The 20,719-nt window shown below is 39.5% G+C and overlaps 1 protein-coding gene across 1 annotated transcript in view; it reads right to left on the reverse strand.

The window, feature by feature from the left end:
- LOC126191184 (mitotic checkpoint serine/threonine-protein kinase BUB1-like) overlaps positions 1-20,719 on the reverse strand; it is a 249,309-nt gene that overhangs the window by 152,467 nt on the left and 76,123 nt on the right. Inside the window, exon 5 of the mRNA XM_049931959.1 lies at positions 15,308-15,389. Coding sequence (XP_049787916.1) covers positions 15,308-15,389 — 82 coding nt within the window. The remainder of the gene's footprint in view (positions 1-15,307; positions 15,390-20,719) is intronic.

Below are 20,719 nucleotides of genomic sequence, written 5' to 3' on the forward strand. Positions count from 1 at the left end.
AGGATCATTTTTCTTCATGGCAAAGTGATATTTCCAGCAGAGAGTACGGGTGTAGGACAGTAAATCTTTGACGAGGGCTGTTTGGTTAAATCTGGGAGTGGGGCTGAAGGTGAGGCCTTTGGATAGGACAGAGGTTTCGGATTGGGAGAGAGGTTTGGAGGAAAGGTTAACTACTGAATTGGGGTGTTGTGGTTCCAGATTGTGTTGATTGGAATTTTGAGGTTTTGGAGGGAGTGGAGCTGGAAGTGGGAGATTGAGTAGATGGGAGAGACTGGGTTTGTGTGCAATGAGAGGAGGTTGAGGTTTGCTGGAAAGGTTGTGAAGGGTGAGTGAGTTGCCTTTCCGGAGGTGGGAAACCAGGAGATTGGATAGTTTTTTAAGGTGGAGGGTGGCATGCTGTTCTGATTTGCGGTTGGCCTGTAGGAGGATGCTCTGAACAGTTGGTGTGGATGTGGGAGAGGAAAGATTGAGGACTTTTATTAAGGATATGAATTGACGGGTGTGTTGATTGGCTGAGTGGATGTGTAGGTGAAGGATTAGGTGGGTGAGGGCAATGGATTGTTCAGTTGGAACTGGTATAGGGACTGATGGAAAGAAGGGTTGCAGCCAGAGATGGGAACTTTAAGTGTGAGGCCTTTGGGGGTGATGCCAAATGTCAGACAAGCCTGAGAAAATAAAATATGGGAGTGTAATCTGGCTAGGGCGAAGGCATGTTTGCGGAGGGAATGTAAATAAAACTTAATGGGGTCATTGTGGAGGTGTTGTGAGGGTGACATGGTACTAGAAGGTGGAAAGTGTAACATGGCTGAAATGAAAATAAATATAAAAATATATGGGGAGAGATAAAGGTGAACTAGAAAGCAAATGGAGATCTGGTGTGAAAAAAGGCGAAAAAGTGTTGGTTAGAGCTGGGCTATGTTGATCTTGTGGTGAACTTGTGTAGGTAGATAACGATGTGCATAAAGGTTAGGTGGTTGTGTTGCCGCCAAAACACGTTAAAGGGTGAAGACATTCAGGAAAATTTCGAAAAAACTACATGAGGATGTATTAAAAGGAGTGGTTTGGTGGTGGCAGATTATGGAAATGAGGCTAACAATTGTCTGATGGAGAAATAATGACGTTAAAACTTGTGGGACGCTGTCCATTCGCATGAATGGACACAGGCAGACAGTGTTTGTTGGTAATGAGGATCACCCTGTGGCTAAACATGCCTTGGTGCATGGCCAGCACATCTTGGCACAGTGTTACACCGTCCGGGTTATCTGGATACTTCCCACTAACACCAACCTGTCAGAACTCCGGAGATGGGAACTTGCCCTTCAGCATATCCTCTCTTCTCGCTATCCGCCAGGCCTCAATCTCCGCTAATTTCTAATTTCAATTTGCCGCCGCTCATACCTCACCTGTCTTTCAACAACATCTTTGCCTCTGTACTTCCGCCTTGACTGACATCTCTGCCCAAATTCTTTGCCTTTACAAATGTCTCCTTGTGTCTGTGTATATGCGGATGGATGTGTGTGTGTGTGTGTGTGTGTGTGTGTGTGTGTGTGTGTGTGTGTGTGAGTGTATACCTGTCCTTTCTTTCCCCCTAAGGTAAGTCTTTCCGCTCCCGGGATTGGAATGACTCCTTACCCTCTCCCTTAAAACCCACATCCTTTCGCCTTTCCCTCTCCCTCCCTCTTTCCAGACGAAGCAACCGTTTGTTGCGAAAGCTTGAATTTTGTGTGTATGTTTGTGTGTCTATCGACCTGCCAGCGCGTTTGTTTGGTAAGGCTCATCATCTTTCTTTTTAGATATATTTTTCCCACGTGGAATGTTTCCCTCTATTATATTCATAACATTTTAATTACTAATACATGAAAATGAATTAAAGTTAGAGACAAGTGAAATGCCTAATTGTGATATGAAAAAATTATAAACATCAATAACACGTTTTAATCTTTAGATATAAAAAAGTGTATTATTTTTATTTGATGTATCGCATTTTTGTAAAATTTGTTTTGGACACATTCATTTTCATGCAACTGGTAGCTGAATACATTATTATTCAGCATTTGTTAATTAAATGCCAGTTACAGAATCTCAGATAGTAAACTGAAGTTAAAAAAAGTGTTACATGTAAGTGGTCAGATGTCTACTGTTCGTAGACCACACATGAAGACAAAAATCAAAATATTGGAAAAATGCTGAGGCGTGTTCCAGCCAGTGTTGTCAAGCCCCTTATGATGAGCATGAACTGTCTGCACCTGTCAGTAATGTTTAAATTAACCTGAATGCTTTCTATAATACCTATTCACATACACGATTTAATTGTAACTGGTAATTTGTAGCTTTACAGTGTGTGACAGTGTTGCTTTTAATTAACGCATATTCTAATACAGAGATATGTAAACAGGAAGAATAAGGTGCCGCAGTCAGCAACACCTATATAAGACAACAAGCATCTGACATACTTGTTCGATCAATTACTGCAAGTTATCAAGATTTAAGCGAGTTTGAATGTAGTGTTATAGTTGGCACAAAAGCAATGGGACACATCTCCGAGGTAGTGATGAAGTGGGGATTTTCCCTTACGACCATTTCACGAGTGCACTGTGAACAACAGGAATCCAGTAAAACATTGAAACTCTGACATCGCTGCGGCCGGAAAAAGATCCTGCAAGAACAGGACCAATGAAGACTGAAGAGAATCATTTGATGTGACAGAAATGCAGCCCTTCCACAAATTGCTGCAGGTTTCAATTCTGGGCCATCAACAAGTGTCAGCGTGCGAACCTCTCAACGAAACATCATCCATATGGGCTTTCGGAGCCAATGGCCCACTCGTGAACCCTTGATGACTGCACAACACAAAGCTCACGCCTCGCCTGGGCCTGTCAACACCGATATTGGACTGTTGATGACTGGAAACATGTTGCCTGATTGGACGAGCCTCTTTTCAAATTATATTGAGCGGATGGATGTGAATGGGTATGGAGACAACCTCATGAATCCATGGATCCTGCACGTCAGCAGCAGACTGTTCAAGCTGGTGGAGACACTGTAATGGTGTGGGGCATGTGCAGTTGGAGTGATGTGGGATCCCTGATACATCTAGATACAACTCCGACAGGTGACACGTACTTAAGCATCCTACCTGATAACCTGCATCCACTCATGTCCACTGTGCTACGTGACAGACTTGGGAAATTCCAGCAGGACAATGCGACACTCCGCACGTCGAGAATGAGAATTGCTACCTAGTTGCTCCAGGAACACTTTTCTGAGTTTTAACACTTCCATTGGACACCAAACTCCCCAGTGATGAACACCATTGAGCATATCTGGGATGCCTTGCAACATGCTGTTCAGAGGAGATCTCCACCCCCTCGTACTCTTACGGATTTATGGACAGCCCTGCAGGATTCATGGTGGCAGTTCCCTCTAGCACTACTTCAGACATTAGTCAAGTCCATGCCACGTTGTGTTGTGGCACTTCTGCGTGCTTGCGGAGGCCCTACACAATATTAGGTACGTGTATCAGTTTCCTTGGCTCTTCAGTGTAGTTGTGTTCAGTGAAGACGGAGCTAATTTGTCTGCATTTCTCTGGAAATGTGGATCGGTACAAGCTACGTCCAGCTACTGCTGACTGCAATATGGCTTCAAGCTTTTATATGAAAGTTGTCAAAAGTTTGACTGATATACAGTGTGGTCAGAAACAGTCTGAAAAGTTTGTAAGAGTCTTGCAGGGGAAGTTGTGCTGAAAAATAATTGTTCAGTTCCGAAAAAGACGCATTCCACCTTTTAACTGGTAATGAGCATTTGAACAAATTGTAACTCACGGATCCACAGATGTCTGTGCACCGCTACATTTTAGTGTGTGCAAGAACCTGAATTTGTGAATGCAACAACCTGATTGGCTAATTTCAATGCTAAATAACTCTGAAATGGTGTAACACTCTTAAAAGCTTCTCAGATTGTTTGTGACCATTCTGTATATTGGGTACTATAACCATCACGAAATATTTGGCCTAAGAATCCACACCCAATATGGTACCTTTTACAAACCAGTTCTATCCTGCGACATTCACCATGTAATGTAATGTCTTTGCATGGGAATCTCAGAATATCAATAGGCCCAAGACATCACTGACATGCCTTTCATGCACAGGCAATATTTTAGTCAGTTCCTGCCTGGAAACTAACAGCAAAATACCATTATCATCACTATGCACTAAGGTGCGTAAACAATTTGATAATAGCTATCGATATGCCATAGTATGTGATTTATATTAAAATGATGAGATTCAGCTTTGCAGTTCAGTATGCAGATAGTTTATACTCATCACAACAATGATTGTGGTCATGTGTTAAACAGGTTTGGCAATGCTGACTGGTATCAACACATTACATCAGACTTTGTAACTAGGATTTAGCTTTTTGTTTAAAATTACATGGTTGATTATGTTTGTTTGTTTTGACTTAGTAAGTAAGTGCTTGATAATGACCACGAGAGTGAAATCGGCCAACAGCAAATGAAAGTACAACATAAAGTTACAGGCTCAGCAGAAACATGTCATCAATGAACTTGAATCTTGCCAGTTGATGAAAGTGCTTTGCTCTTAACAGTGCTCAGGAAACTTCTAATCTTTGGAGGCTTTTTTTGTGAATTTCATCATACTGCTTTAAAAAGATTTACGAACAGGCACTGATCTCTGTAAGTATGAAGAAAATCAAAGATCTCCTTGTGATAGCTGAAAGAAGATGTTTCAATTTATGAAGCAATGGTTGTAATACTAACTAGATCCTCTTTTCTGAAAACGATAGAACTGAAGACTGATTTATCAGTTCTGAGTTTTAGTTGTTAAGTACAGAAACAGAATACATATTCACTTCTGCTGCAAGTCTGTGTTGAGTAATTTCGACGAGAAATAAGAATTTCAATTTCGGCACGAGCTAATATGTGGTTCCAAAGCTTTATAATGAAAGATCCTCTTTTCTGAAACTGATGGAACTGAAGACTGATTTATCAGTTCTGAGTTTTAGTTGTTAAGTACAGAAAAAGAATACATATTCACTTCTGCTGCAAGCCTGTGTTGAGCAATTTCGACGAGAAATAAGAACTTCAATTTTGGCACGAGCATAATATGTGGTTACAAAGCTTAATAATGTGTAAGGTTTTCAAAAAATATGGGTCATTTTTAGCTTTTCTCAAATGGAAAATCTGAGTTAGCTAGATGAGAATGGAGATGGTCCTCCTTGCCCATTCTGCCATCAGAAACACAACATTATCTTTTGTAAATGGGCAGTATCCTTTGCTAGAGGAAGATTCATCTGTTAGGGCTCAGTCATTAATTTCTTTTTAAGAAGTTAAAATAAACGCAACACGTCTTATTACAAAAAAGAGGATATGGCTACCCACTTAGTTTTGTTGCTTTAAATTAGAGCCTGCAGCAGCTCTTCACTCAACTTTTGAATCCTGCCCACTGATTGCAAATGTTGCAATATAAGTTAAATGCCAATTATCGGGTACAATCACCATCATGGATTAAACTATTTAAACTTTCTTCACCAAAGACAGGAGGTGTTGAATGTGAAGAATCATTCATGTCAAAATGATCCTCCTTAAAATCATGAACAAATTTTCTGATACAATTTCTTTGATGGCACTCATCAGATACACAGTACAAATGTTTCCAACCCCCATTATCCTCTATTAAAATCCAAATTCAACAATATATCACAAATGTTTGACTTTTTCTACTTGACACTCAATTTTCTAATGTTCAAAAAAATGTTCATTAAGTTCAAACAAGCGAAGTTCAACATATAACTGCAAGTACAATATTATGAAAAGGAAAGTTGCTACTTACCATACAGCAGAGATGCTGAGTCACAGATAGGCACAACAAAAAGACTGCCAGAAATAAAACTTCCGTCCCCCCCCCCCCCCCCCCCCCCCCCCCACACACACACACACAAAGCTTTATTTGTGACAGTCTTTTTGTTGTACCTATAACTCAGCATCTCCACTATATGGTGAATAGCAACTTTCCTTTTCATAATATTGTTACATTCCATCCTGGATTTTCCAAATACAGTATTAGAATTTCAAGTAAAAACTGACAACTGATAAATATACCCATACCAATCTGCACGACGACATACCAAACAATAATTCAACAAACCAATTATTATACTACCTGCTGAATGGTGTTTGTTTGGTTTATCATACATACTACATGTGGAAACTCACACTACAATAATAAATAATATCGCACTTGCCAAAGGAAGTGCTCACTGTAAATCAGAGGTAAAGGTACAATGTGTCATGATCACGTGGACAGACACCGGTCACTCTCACACAGAATCTGATGGCTGGCTGCCAGTGGCATCACCTGCTCCACCAGAAATAGTTCTGAGCTGGTCAGAAAGCCATGACTTCTTTTGCTTTAATGATTTTGTGTGATTTAGCTACTACTGGCAGGTTAAATAAACTCCATTTGTGTTTCCGTCAGAAAGTCGCATTTAGCATAGATGCAATTTCATCTCAAACCATAAATCATGATCATGAATTTCTCTAGAAAAAATGTGTGTTACAACTCATATAATATGTATTAAGAAATAAAATATTTTCATTTTATTTTGGTTTCTATAAATGCGGCAGTCACACATACTTATGGGCTTTCATTTAACTTACAAATTTAAGAAGAAAGTACAGAAATTATAATATTTTTCTTCATAATTTTGTTTCCTTACTTGGAAAGTCACAGAATGCTACCTTCCTTCTTATATTGATATTGCCAGAAACAACTGAATTATAAGCAATACCTTCTCTGCTCCGGCTATATATATTATGTAGATATTTATAGCTAAAAAAAAAAAAAAAAAAAAGAAAAAAAAAAAAAAAAAAAAAGAAAAAGAGAGAGAGAGAGAGAGAGAGAAAAAGAAAATCACATTTTTACAAGTTCTTATGAATTATCTACTCGAAAACCCCAATAACAAAACTTATGAAAACTGTAGAATGTATTGTTTGATTAATGTGTTAGTAGTTACCGCAAGCAAAGTGTGCAATATTTTTCTCTGTCAAGTGCTAAATTTTTAACATTCTGCATATTCCGCATCCTTTAATTTCTAGTGAAAAATAATGCATGTTGGCAACACTGTTTCCAGCCTCCTGTTTACAAAAAATGATTGAGAAATTGGAGATGAATCATTCTGCATAGAGTTTTGTTTTTGGTTTGAACTTTTGTTAGAAACAATGTCATTGGGAAAATACAGCAGTGAATGGGTGAGGTGTGTGGACTATGAGAAAAGACACAAGAAGGTGATGTTCAAGAAAAGTGAAAAACACTTCACAATTGTTGGAAATCTTTCAGAGGTATTGCAGAAATATCTCGGTCCTCAAGTAATTGTCTTACTTTCACATCCACTGTGCAGGAAGTGCTATAATCACTACAACAAGAAATTTAGTGATAACCCATCTGAAACTGGGTATGAAATTGTTGATGCAACGAGCCTTGGCAGCTACCTATACTGAGAAGGTACAGTTACTGACACTGATACCACATAGCTACTCCAAGCAGCAAATACAGAAATACATACTCACTTCCTCACGTTATCTAAATTCAAAAGTTCAGAAAATAAAGAATGAAAAAGATATTTGGGTATGGTTAGATGCCTACTGTGGGCATCCATTGCAAGATGATACACTTAATGCTGCTCTGCAATATTACCTATGTTATGACAAAGGTTGTAACAGGCATGGGCCTGATCAGGATGATGTTAACTCTGTTAGTGAAAACGATGAAAAAAGTAATAAAGGTAAAAAGATATATGACAAGATCAGTAACAGAGGCATACTTTCTAATGAAAAAGGAGAACTCAAACTTAAAAATTGGTCTCTCAAAATTCTACTCCTTACTGGCTCTGAGCACTATGGGACTTAACATCTGTGGTCATCAGTCCCCTAGAACTTAGAACTACTTAAACCTAACTAACCTAAGGACATCACACACATCCATGCCCGAGGCAGGATTCGAACCTGCGACCGCAGCAGTCGTGCGGTTCCGGACTGCGCGCCTAGAACCGCTAGACCACCGCGGCCGGCTACTCCTTACTGGCAAAAGTGTCAAATACCATGTATTTACTGCACTAATTTGAAACTTATTTGTTTCACCATAATAGCGTCACATTGTGTATATGTCAAAAACTACAAGGTAAATCTTGGTTGCAGGAGTGTACAGTATGTCCTGGTACTGAAGGGATGACTGTTGAAGCCCTACACCTTGAGGATACTGACAATGACGTAACCTACGCATTGTGGGAGAGAGGAGAGTTGGTGAAAAAGATAATGGAGCTTGAGAAGTTTGTTACAGAGGTTAGACATTTGCGTCATGAAAGAAGCAGCTCATCATCATGTCCACATGATTCACAGACAGGGCACATAAGACTTAAAATCAGCCACATCCCAGAATACTGACACATTAGTTCTTCATTTTGACTTAGCTGAAAAATGGCCTGTAGCTTTACAGAACAAAGTTCAAAGTTAGCACTAGCACACATCACAAGCGTCAATATTCATATGTGTTGCTCACCTCCTTCGAACATCACACTGTTTTGCTATTGTCAGTGATGATCTCATTGATGACAGTAGATATGCATGCTATGATATCATGATAACTGAGGACGCAGCATCTAGACACCATACATTTCCTAAACATTTGTATGTGGCTGATGGTGCAACATCTCATTTTAAAAACCACTTTCAGGTTTATGAGCTTGGAAAATATTGTGCAGGAATGGGTATTTTCAGCAACAGGTCATGGAAAAAGTTCATGTGATGTGGTAAAACTCTGTACACATCTCGCAACAAGATTTAATCTCCAGTATGAAGCTATTGATGCCGTAAGAGATGTGATTGGATTTGTACAGGACATACTGAAATAAAAAAAAAAAAAGAAGAAGAAGAAGAAGAAGAAGGAGAGAGAGAGAGAGAGAGAGAGAGAGAGAGAGAGAGAGAAGAGTGGTCTGCTATGAAGCCAGTGGTAGGAATTCAGTTGAGTTACCTAGGATGCATCCTGGAGTGCCATATACAGTGAAATCCCTATTTTACATTTTTGTGTGGGCCAAACTTAAAAACCATAAAATTGAGGAAAATGTAGAATTGAGGAAAATGTAAAAATCCCCCAAAATAGGAGCAAAAACACATTTAATTGGCATACATGATTAAAAATCGCAATACTCTCCTACAGTTTGTATAAAATCTAAGTGAAAGAAATTAAATGTACAATACAACATTTGTACAACAATTTGTGGTATTGAATTTCATCAGTTCTTAAAAAATCACAGATATGTAACAGCAAGTAAAAACTCAACAAAAAATTAAAATTGGCATCTGGGTATAAGGTAATATAGCTGTTTTCTGACATGTTACAACTACAAATTACACCTTCAAAACACATGTTTTTGAGAGACCATCCTTTGTGCTCACCCAGAAAAAAAGTAAACATTGATTAACATGTTGAATTAAACCAAAAACATCACAGCAGCTAAGTGGTTAAACCATGAGCATAAATGCAGACATCTGCTTAATGACATACTTTGTCACCACTGCTGTTATTGTTTGATGCTTTTCTTATGAGTCACACTTCATATGCTCACCACCGTTAGTGTGTTATTTCAGGCTTGATGAGAGAAACAGAGTTTACTTCACCAATTGACACTACAAGCTTATTAGAAGTTAGCTCAGTGAATTTCTGTACACTGTGTAAAATGTAAATTTGAAAGAAAGCTTAGGTGCTACAGTTTCACTTCAAACCCTCTTTCACTGCTGCCGATCTTTACGACCTAAAATGTGTGGTGCAAAGTATATACATGATTAGTGCATGTAGTTGTTGCAACTGTATCACGCCAGATTTGAACACCAAAGTATTTAAAATGTGCTGTCGCAAAACTCTTGTTCTATTTCTGTGTGACCTCTCTGTCATAGCACACCATCTGCATGAAAAGTATATTTTCAGCACTCCACAAAATGCTTTTACCCCTACCTGCACTCCCATCACCGAAGGGCCACTTCCCCTATCCACAAATCCTGTAGGCGACCCCACGTTAAGTGTGTTAGCATGGTGTGGTAGCTGCGCTGGTTACTGTGTGACTTAACAGGTCGACAGCCAATAAGAGTTCACTAGCCAGAAATGGGTGACTTTCCTCAATTATGACCAAGCATATTCTTCAAGACTCAATGTCTGAATTTAAAAGGTTGATGATTTGTACTGTTACTGAATGCAGTACATCAGAAACAAATGCAAAAAGATATGATTGAGTTAGAAGTGGCACAAGAAAAGTTGGTGACTGGGCCCCTTCGTCACGTATTGGCTTGGTCTGGAATGCTTCGTGTCAACTGTCTTCTTTTTCCACCACTGCAGCAACCTAGCAGTAGTTTTGTCACAACTGCACTGTGAAGCTAAATGTTGCAAGTTGTGTTGGCAACACCGATCATGGATTACATATGCGCTTCCTCTCTCATATTTCTCCTCTCCACAACAGCTTAAAATATTCTCTTGATTCCACCACCATCCATGGTGTGAACCATCTATCTTTTGAGCCACTTATAACTTGTTCACTCACGTCAAATGTCTATGGGAAGAAAACAGGATGAAAACAAGCGAGGTGTCAAGTAATAACTTAGAATAGAGGTAAACCTTATTAGGAAGAAATGTAAAATGGGAGAATTTTTAGCATTAATCTTTTGGGTTTTTACAGGGGCTGCAAATTTATGGTGTAGAATTGAGAAAAAAGTAAAATCGGAGAACTTAAAATCGAGGTTCCACTGTACATACATTGCAAGAACAGTTCTCTATGAAATACAGTCTGTTACTGTGTGTGAAATGCAGAGACTTCAGCATACTTTAGAAGAGTTTGTTGTGAGCAACTTCATTTCTTGTGTGTATGATAATCAGTGGTGGGTGGGACCAATAATTAGTGTCTCTCACGAGCTTCAAGATGTAACTGTCTCCTTTATGACACCTCATGGTCTGGTAAATTCTTTCAAATGGCCATCATCAACAGATCAGTGTGCAGTTCCAATTTCCCAAGTATTGCTCTTGTTGCATCATCCTTGTCCACGTGCAAATTCAGTCCAGCTATACAATTTCACTGAGAAGCAGGTGAAAAACAAATGAACTCTTTTCAACAGTCCAGTGTTGATTGTTACAGTGTACGCAACTTTAATTTATGGAATGCCATAAAGAAGTAAAATCATGACAGAAGGCAATAAAAATTTGTGAGTAATGTTAGAAACAGAAAAATGCATATACAAAGCTATTTTCTGTATCTAATTTTCTTCAACATAATGCTTGAACAAAATGAACAATTGTTTTCCCACTCTATCACAAGGCTGTAAAATAATTATTTTGGCTACAATATATCAGTCTCGCATAACATTTACTCAGCATCAGCAATCAGTTTAAATTTCTAGGTGTCCAGTATTTTTTGACAAAAATTTCTCTAATTTTGCACTGCAAAATATTGTCCACTCTGATAGTACTTTCCTTAAGTACAATGACCAACTAACATACCATGCAACTTTTTGGAATATTCATGATGGAAGTTTTAGAGAAAATAATTTCAGATTCTCTCAATTTTACACATAAATATTTTTACAGATTAAGAATTTCAAGCATTAATGTCATAGCTGACAGCTAGCTGTCTTTCCATTTATTATTTCTCAAGAAAGTTAACATCCTGTCACTATTCATATTCACAAAACATAATTTTGAAGTTTTGTAAAAGTTACAAATCTCTTTAGTTTATTTTTCCATACTGAAGCTAAAAAATAGCTCAGAAGTGTGTATGTGTTAATCATGTCTGATAGTATTTTAAGGAAGGTTTTTATTACAAATAATTTCATATCTCTAGTGCTTGTAGGTTTTGATTACATTTTATTTATTTTCCCTTTCATTACAACATTTTCACAAATACTCTCATTTACAGAGGTCTACCATGTTTTAACAAATCATCAGAAAACCAAAATATTTTAGTTTTTTAATTGTCTTTTGTTGAAATTCAACGCGCGCGCGCGCACACACACACACACACACACACACACACACACACACACACACACACACACACACACAGGGTGGTCAGAAAATGTCTGAAATGCTTGTAGTGATGTGGTAGGGAAAGTTGTACTGAGACATAAATGTTAAGAAAAAAATTCGATACGTTGCGCTGTTTCCCAGTTACGTAGCTTAGAAGCTAGCCAATCAGGTCGTTTCGCGCTCAAATTCAAACAGCCTGGAAGGGGCGGTGTTGCCAAACGTATTCTCCATGTGGTTTGCTCAAACCAAACAAGAGAGCAATACAAATACAAACACGGGAAAATATTCACCTGTAGCAGGGATCGAACCCAGGACCAACGGATCAGCAACTCCGTGTGGCACCATCTACGCTATGACAACATCCGACTCCAATCGTCTCGGCCTGTGTAGTGAAACTTTATCTGCTTGTCATTCGACCAACGTCAGGAATCATATGTATGCAGTCGATCTTTGTCGGAAGACTTAGCTGCGAAGGTACACGTAAGCAGGTGTGACAGAACAACAACGGAGGTAGGCTTGACACACACGCAGTGGTAACATGGCGCGACATCGGTACTCCTTTGAGGAATACGCCGATATGCATTTAGCTTAAGGCGCTGCGGGTCAAAATGGACCAGAGGCCCGCAACATTTACAACGTACGATTTCCCAACCGCGTTATTCCGTGTGCGAATACCTTCATAGCGGTTGATAGACGGTTAAGGGAGACCGGAAGTTTTGCTGTAACAAATGTTGACGCTGGACAAGAACGCTATGTACGGAACATTCAATTAGAAGAAAATGTTAGCGATACGGTTGCTGGAACACCTAGTACCAGCTCAAGGGCCATTGGTAATGCTTTGGGGGTAAGTAAAGTTATTCTGATGTTCTTAATGTATGCCTGCAAACCACACATGGTAAAATTTATCCGTTTGTTTGTCACTACAGGTTTCGCACGCTATAGTATTGGACATCCTACACGACGAAGACCTATTTCTGTACCACCTACAGAAGGTGCACTATGTGGTGGAAGGGGACTATCCCTCTCGTTACCAATATTCCATGTGGTATTTAAAGAAATGTAATGAATATCCGCATTTCGAAAGGATGGTGTTGTGGACAGACAAGGCATGTTTCACCAGAGAAGGACCATTCAACTCCCGAAACAGCCACATTTGGACGGACGCAAACCCGCATGGTACTTATGTTAAATCATATCAGCAGAGGTTTAGCGTAAACATTTGGGCAGGTATCGTGGGTGACTGTTTGGTGGGTCCCGTCCTACTTCCCCCCAATTTAAATGGACAGACTTATTTAGCATTCCGTGAAAAATGTCCTTCCGCTGTATGTAGAAGACGTTCCACTGGCGCTCCGGCAAGGAATGTGTTTCCAACATGACGGCACACCGCTGCACTTCACTGCTGCGGTACGTGAGCATTTAGATGCATTGTATCCGCGAAGGTGGATTGGCCAAGGTGGTCCAGTTTGCTGGCCAGCTCGTTCACCAGATCTGACGCCATTAGATTTTTATCTGTGGGGACATGCGAAACAAATCGTCTACGCGATCCTGGTAGTCACAATCGAAGAGCTTCTTGCGAGGATAATTTTAGCCTTTGATGAAATCAGGGAAACCTTTGATTTCGGAAAGCTTGTGGACTCCATGACGCAGCGTTGCAATGCATGCTGTCAAGTTGGAGGAGAACACTTTCAGCAGCTACTGTGAAGATTTACTGTTACGTTTTGCTCCTGGAAATTATGTTGTTACATTAAAGACCTGACAAAACATCAGTTGTATTCTTTTTTTTCATCATTATTTTCCCTGTATTTGTTACATGTATGGCTATTGACTATGTATGAGTTTTCTGCTTTTCTATAATTATGTCCAAACAGTTATTTATTGTTAGACCTTTGTCCAATGCAATCATAGGCAATTATTGAACATTACGGATGCTGTAGCTGTTGGAATAAATGTACGCAATTGTGCCCATTGCCGATGGGTTTTATGTAAATAAAAGTTGCACAAATGTTCAAACAACAACAAATTGGTTAAATAAAAATAAAATAATGATCCTGCTGGGGGTCGAACCCAGGACCTTGCATTTCTCATGTCTAACCTTCTACCCCAGACCATGTCGCCTGATAAGACAACAGCCTTTAATACGTAGCCTTATAGCCATATGCTTACAACATGAAACATACATTTGGCAACACCGTCCCTCGCAGGCTGTTTGAATTTGAGTGCGAAACGACCTGAATGGCTCACTTCTAAGCTACATATCTCGGAAACGGCGCAACATATCACATTTTTTTCTTAACATTTATGTCTCACTACAATCTGCCCTACAACATCACGACAAGCGTTTCAGACATTTTCTGACCACTTTTTTTTTCTTTTTTTTTGTTGAGAAAACTTTGAAATAATGCTGTGACACATTCACTCTTGACCTGTATGATTTGAGATGAAATCACCAATACAGATGGAATGCTGTTTAAAAACTGAAGGAAGCAAGTGGGCTCAAACAACATTTACACTGCATCATGTTTACCACTAGACTATGAACTTACATGGCAGCAAAATACTTCCAGCAGAAGACAATGCTTCCTCAGCTCAAGCAGAATACAACACCTCCTCCAGAAACTCCTATATGCTACAGTGTTGCCAGTACCTGCAAATATCCAGACACTGGATTCTGAGAGTCAATCTAATTTACTGCTGTCTTTAGAGAACAATTTGGTCTTGTCCCTGCAGCATCCAGGATTTATATAAAGAAACTGCATTTGGCAATGTGAGTGAAAATCATTAATATGATGTACATAAAAATTTCATAACTTAAAGGCAGTTGGTTGTGTTGAAGAGATCCTTAAACCTATTTGTCAGCAGTGAATGTGTGATGCATGCTCACACCTACAATAACATGAACATCGTGAATTCTTAATCTTACAGCCTTGAAATAATAAACAGCACTTCTTGCAGTATTACTTAACAGTATCAGTTTATTACATTTTGCACAATGAATTCTTTTTTATTATTTTCTATTTAGCAATTCGTACAGAAATTGAATGACAGATCAGATGCTCCAAAAGCAACAGGAAATTGCCCAGCAGCAAAATTTCTAGATACGGATACAGAAGGAACACAGGGCAGGGACGAGGGGCAGGGGGAGTGTAGTAAAGGAGAAGGCAGACAGAGAAGGAAAGGAGACATAAATCTTGTGCATTATTGGCAATTGTGCTTGAATAACTCACCTTTAGACACTTGCTTTGTATCTCTTTCCACTCTTTCTGTTAGTGTTCCAGTCTTCTCTGTAGATTTTCCATTAGCAGCTTTCTGAAACGATATCAAGACTCTTCATTATTACCTTGTGACAACACAATTCTGCTTCCAATATCACATATTTATTTTCTCTCTAGCATCATCCTGAAAAGAAATACAATCTCCAGTAGCCTCCTACACGTCGTTGTCCCACCATTATTAATGCACCTTTCTCCAGTGCATAAAGCCATCTTTTCGAGTTTCCCATTTTCAACATTGACAAATCACAGCTATCTGTATGCACCATTTCTTCTTCTATCTTCAGAGTTATTCCCACCAACATTAATTCTTTGTAAACTTTGAACTAATCAGACAAGGAAAGGAATGATCATTCTATCTTTTAAGCATATCTAACATAAAAATGAGAGGTGTGCAATGGAATACCAATAACAATAACAGATCGCTACTCACCCAAGCAGAAGTGGTGTTGAGCAGCGGAGAGGCACATTAAAATAAATTGTTTGAAAATATTAGCTTTCAGACAAAGTCCTCCTCCATCAGATCACACACACACACACACACACACACACACACACACAGACATTTATAAACGAACAACTTATATAAAGTCATGGAATATTTGCAGTTTGTATGTAAACCACAAATATTTGACATATATCAAAATAATGCAACTCGAGACCACAAAGATTGATGCCGCTGAGGTTTGAAATATTAGAAATTAAACAGCATTGTTGGAGCCACCAGAACTGCTACTGAACAACCAAATGGATTTTTCTTTCTCACCATTTCTGGATACTGACAGCGTAGTTAAAGAGAAAAAGGGTCAATATCTCCCCCTTCTGATCCACCACACACTCTGTGTTGACCAGTTACATAATTTGTACTGAAAAATCTGTTCTTTAATGCTGTGTTAATTACTTAAACAAGCATGGCACATTGTTGTGTAAGTAACATTATTGTTAATACTGTATTGTGAGGAACTCCATATTTAAAGAGTAATCCATTTTAACCCATTTACAATAATATCCAGTATGAATATCTCATAACATCATTTAATCTTTTTGTTGCTTATTACACAGTCTTCTCGTGTTATGAATTATGACTTAATTTCTTTGTCAGTTGTAGATTATGTTTTGTAGAATGCAGAACACATGAATAACCTCACCAAAAACTAAAACTTTGGTAGCTTTCGGGCAAATCATTTAACAAGCCAGAGTACACACACACACACACACACACACACACACACACACACACACACACACACACACCTTTGCAGCTACATTGTGAGATGGCAGTTTGGCAGTTGGACAGTGGTGAAGGGGGGCTGGGGTAGGGTGGATAGGGGAAAAAAGAGGTAGGCAGTGGGAGGAGGGATTGAGGATGGGTAGCCATTGGCTACAAGGGAGGCAATAAGTGTGCAGAAAAGGAAAGCAGGAGCGAGGGGCAACAGGTTCATTGACTATGCTTGCAAGACACGGACACTGGAGCTGATGAGTTCATGTGGCACATAATGAAGATAATGTGGAGATGTGGATTGTGTGGGGGTGACAAAGCAAGGGAAGTGGAAATGTGTATTGAGTAGAGGGTACGGGGGAAGCGGGTTAATGGTGAGTGAGGCCTGTAGAGTTACAGGAGCAAAGGTTGTGTTGCAAGTGTGACTTCCATTTGCAAAGTTCATAAAAGATGGTTTTGGAGGAAAGGATACAGATGGCACAGGATGTGAAGCAGTTATTTAACATGAACATGTCATGCTCAGAAGTATGTTGTGTCAGTGGATGGTTCATTGTGTTTTGACCAGAGTTTACTGGTAGCCATCCACTTCTGATGGACAGCTGGATAGTGGTCATGCCCACTAAAAATGCTACACAGAAACTGCACCAGAGCTGGTGTATGACACAGCTGCTTGCATAAGTGACCCCTTCACCAAGGCTTCATCAATCATCTTGCCGAGAAACAAGGATTATAAGGACATCCTACCCCTGATCCTTCCCACCCCTGCTTATGTGATATTCTATTACTCACCTAATATATACAATATCCAAATCCATCTCTACGTCACTCCCAACCTCGTCACAGGGGTCATGTCCCTGTGGAAGAACTGTCCAAGTCACCCACAAGCACAACCTAAGCTAGTAGTGTCACAGGTTCATCTTATGCCATCAGAGGCAGATCCATCTGTGAAAACAGCCATGTCATTCGCAATTTCTGTATGGCATTTTCTGTTGGTATGACAGGTGTAAGGAAACATGAGAATTTTACTGTGGCTAAAAAGCATGAATTCTTTGACAGACTTGTTAATCTCATGAATATTCCTCTTACATTTGAAGAGAAAACTCTCTTACATAGAGGATTAAATTATAATTCCAAACTTACATTAGGACAGAAAGACATAAAGAGAACTACAGCAGAGGTCAAACCCACAAGTAATATGGCAAGGCTTCCCACTCAAAGAGAATAACCTAGCAGTCAAAGTCATCAACACATTAAAAACGCAGTTACAGTCCAGAAAGTAACCATAAAAATGAAAGTAAGAAGTTGAAGAGGCATACGTGTTCATCACCATAGCAGATAAAGAGAACATTGTCATAATTATGAGTGGCGAAGACTATCTAAATAAAACTGAAAAATTTTTCTTCAAAAACAGAATTAACAAAGTGGCCAAAGATACAACACGAAAGTTTCATGCAAATTAAAATGCAAAATTCACAGCTGTTATTTTCTGTTTTATGACAAAGAAAAAGAGTGATGTAAAGGCACGAGTCCACGAATGCCAGACGCACCCAGGCAGACAACACTTCACAAAAATAACAAATCCATGAGGCTTATATCTAACACGAGGCAGTCTTAAATGCTCTGAAATATGTTATACAAGCACAAAGGTTAAAATGCTAAACATGTTTTATGAGTACTATAGTTTAAAAAATGAATACAAGTTTGTGAACAAAGTTAAGGATACAGTCATACCAGCTGATTTCACCTTCACCTCCCTATATGTGGTGAACTTGTGCACTATATAGAAGAGATGTTGAGTCACAGGTAGGCAAAACAAGAAGAGTGTTAAATAAGTAAGCTTTCAGCCAAAAGGCATCTTCTAAATTAGATCCCCCCCCCACACACACACACGCGCGCGCGCAAGCATACTTTATGCCCACATGATCGCTACCATCGGCAGCTTGGACCAGAATGCGGCTGTCACATGAATAAAAATCTGGAGTGAGGCAAGAAGAAGTAGGGATAGCAGGGTATGGGTGGGGGGAGAGAAAAGCACTGTCTGGTGAGATGTGCAGGGATTACATGGCATGTTGAGATTGCCAGGTGCAGCGACAGGACATGGGGTGTGGGGTAAAAAATAGGGAGTGCAGAAAGAGGGGAGCATGGAAGGGGAAACGATGGGTGAATGCACTGCAGAGGGTGGTGCCCAATGAAGGTGAAGGAATGTGAACAGAGGAGGTTATAGGAAAGAGCAGGCGGAAACTGTGGGATGAAGAGTTTGGGGACAGTTGGTTACCATGGGCTGAAGCCAGGACAATTTCAGGAGTGGAGAACCGTTGAAATAAAGCATGATATGTTCAGCTGCATGTTGTGTACTGGGTGGTCAACTTTGATCTTGGCCGCAGTTTGGTAGTGGTTATAGATTTTGGTGGACAGTTGGTTGGTTGTCGTACTGACAAAAAGCTGTGCAGTGATTTCAGTGATTTGGTATATGACATGACTGCTCTCACAGGTGGCCCTGCCTCTGATGAGGCATGATAAGCCTGTGATAGGACTGGAGTAGGATGTGCTGGATGGGCGTACTAGGCAAGTCTTTCGTATGGGTCTTCCACAGGGATATGACACCTGTGGCAAGGAGGTGAGAGTGATGCAGGGTTATTTGTGAGAGTGACCTCTGTTCCCTGAGGACGTACACACACAAGTGAAAGATGGCCATGTCTTTTAAAAACATTTGATGCAGTAGAAACAGTCCACTGTGTGCACCCTGATTTGTGATCTGCGCAGATGGTATGTAGGCAGTGACATAACTCAGCCTTTGGTGTCAGATATTTTGTACACATTTAATAGTGTTGATATCATATTATGCACTTTCTTTATGATTTCATATTTAGCTGCAATGTTTGGGATTGATGATCTAGAAAAGTGTGGCACAGTTGGATTCACCGTCCAATTCTTAATGTTCAAAATGAAGGATACAAATTATAGAGCTTCCTCAACTGTGGATAAATGTTTCTTGGTAGTAGGTACACAAAGGAAATAATTTTATGACAACCTGGTATTCTAGTTTATTCATTTGAATAAAACATTTACAGCATAAATGCTTCAAAGAGTTATACTGACAAAACTGCTCTGCATATCAAGTTGACACTAGACTTACATTACTGTGCAACAAGTCTCATTCGTATCACTGCCATCTCACTGTCATTGTACTAATGTCATCTATTGTATCATTTACACATGGGATGAGGGATGGAACATTTTGCCCCACTATCTTTCTACACACTGAAGAAATTTATAACTTATTTATACCTTATCAAAAGTCATGAGGTGTTCATTAATTGTTGGCCAACAGTTTCAACAATTTTATTAACCATGAAAACATAAATGGATAGATAAAAAAATCTACTCATGAAGTGGTGGCAGGAGAAAAACACACACACACACACACACACACACACACACACACACACAAAGATTTAACTTTTACAAGCTTTCGGAGCCAGAGGCTCCTACTTCTGCCAGAAGAGATGAAGGGGAAGGAAGAGGGGTGAAAGAAAAGGACTGGAGAGGTTTAGTGAAAGGGATACAGTTCAGAAAAGTCACCCAGACTTATTGGTTGGGGACTGCACCGGACGAGATTTGAAAACCTGAGAGCTTAAAGGTGGAACACAGTAAAATGCAAGACAAGAGATTACTACTAAAACATTGTGCACGAGTTAAAAAGAGTGAAAAGCTAAGTGCATTGTATATAACAGGGGCGGGAAGGGGAGGCGGTGAAAAATAGACAGGTCAGAAAATGAAGGATGTACAAAACCAAAATGGAATGAAGAAAGCAGTAGTTACTATGAAGAAATGCTAAGACATAATGAATTAATGTAAATTAATGCCAGGTGTGTGGCGAGAACCAAGGACTTGTTGTAGTGCTAGTTCTTACCTGGAGAGTTCTCAGAATCTGATGTCTGGGGGAAGAATACAGATGACACACATGGTGAAACAGGCACCGAGGTCATGACTGACATGTTGTAGAGCATGCTGTGCGACAGGATATTGTGTGTAGCTGGTATACACCCTCTGTCTATGCCGATTCATCCTGACTGATAACTGCGTGGTAGTCATGCCGATGTAAAATTCCGAACAGTGTTTACATAACAGCTAGTAAATGATGTGTC

The sequence above is a fragment of the Schistocerca cancellata genome, chromosome 6 (genome assembly GCF_023864275.1).
Source record: "Schistocerca cancellata isolate TAMUIC-IGC-003103 chromosome 6, iqSchCanc2.1, whole genome shotgun sequence".
NCBI lineage: Eukaryota > Metazoa > Arthropoda > Insecta > Orthoptera > Acrididae > Schistocerca > Schistocerca cancellata.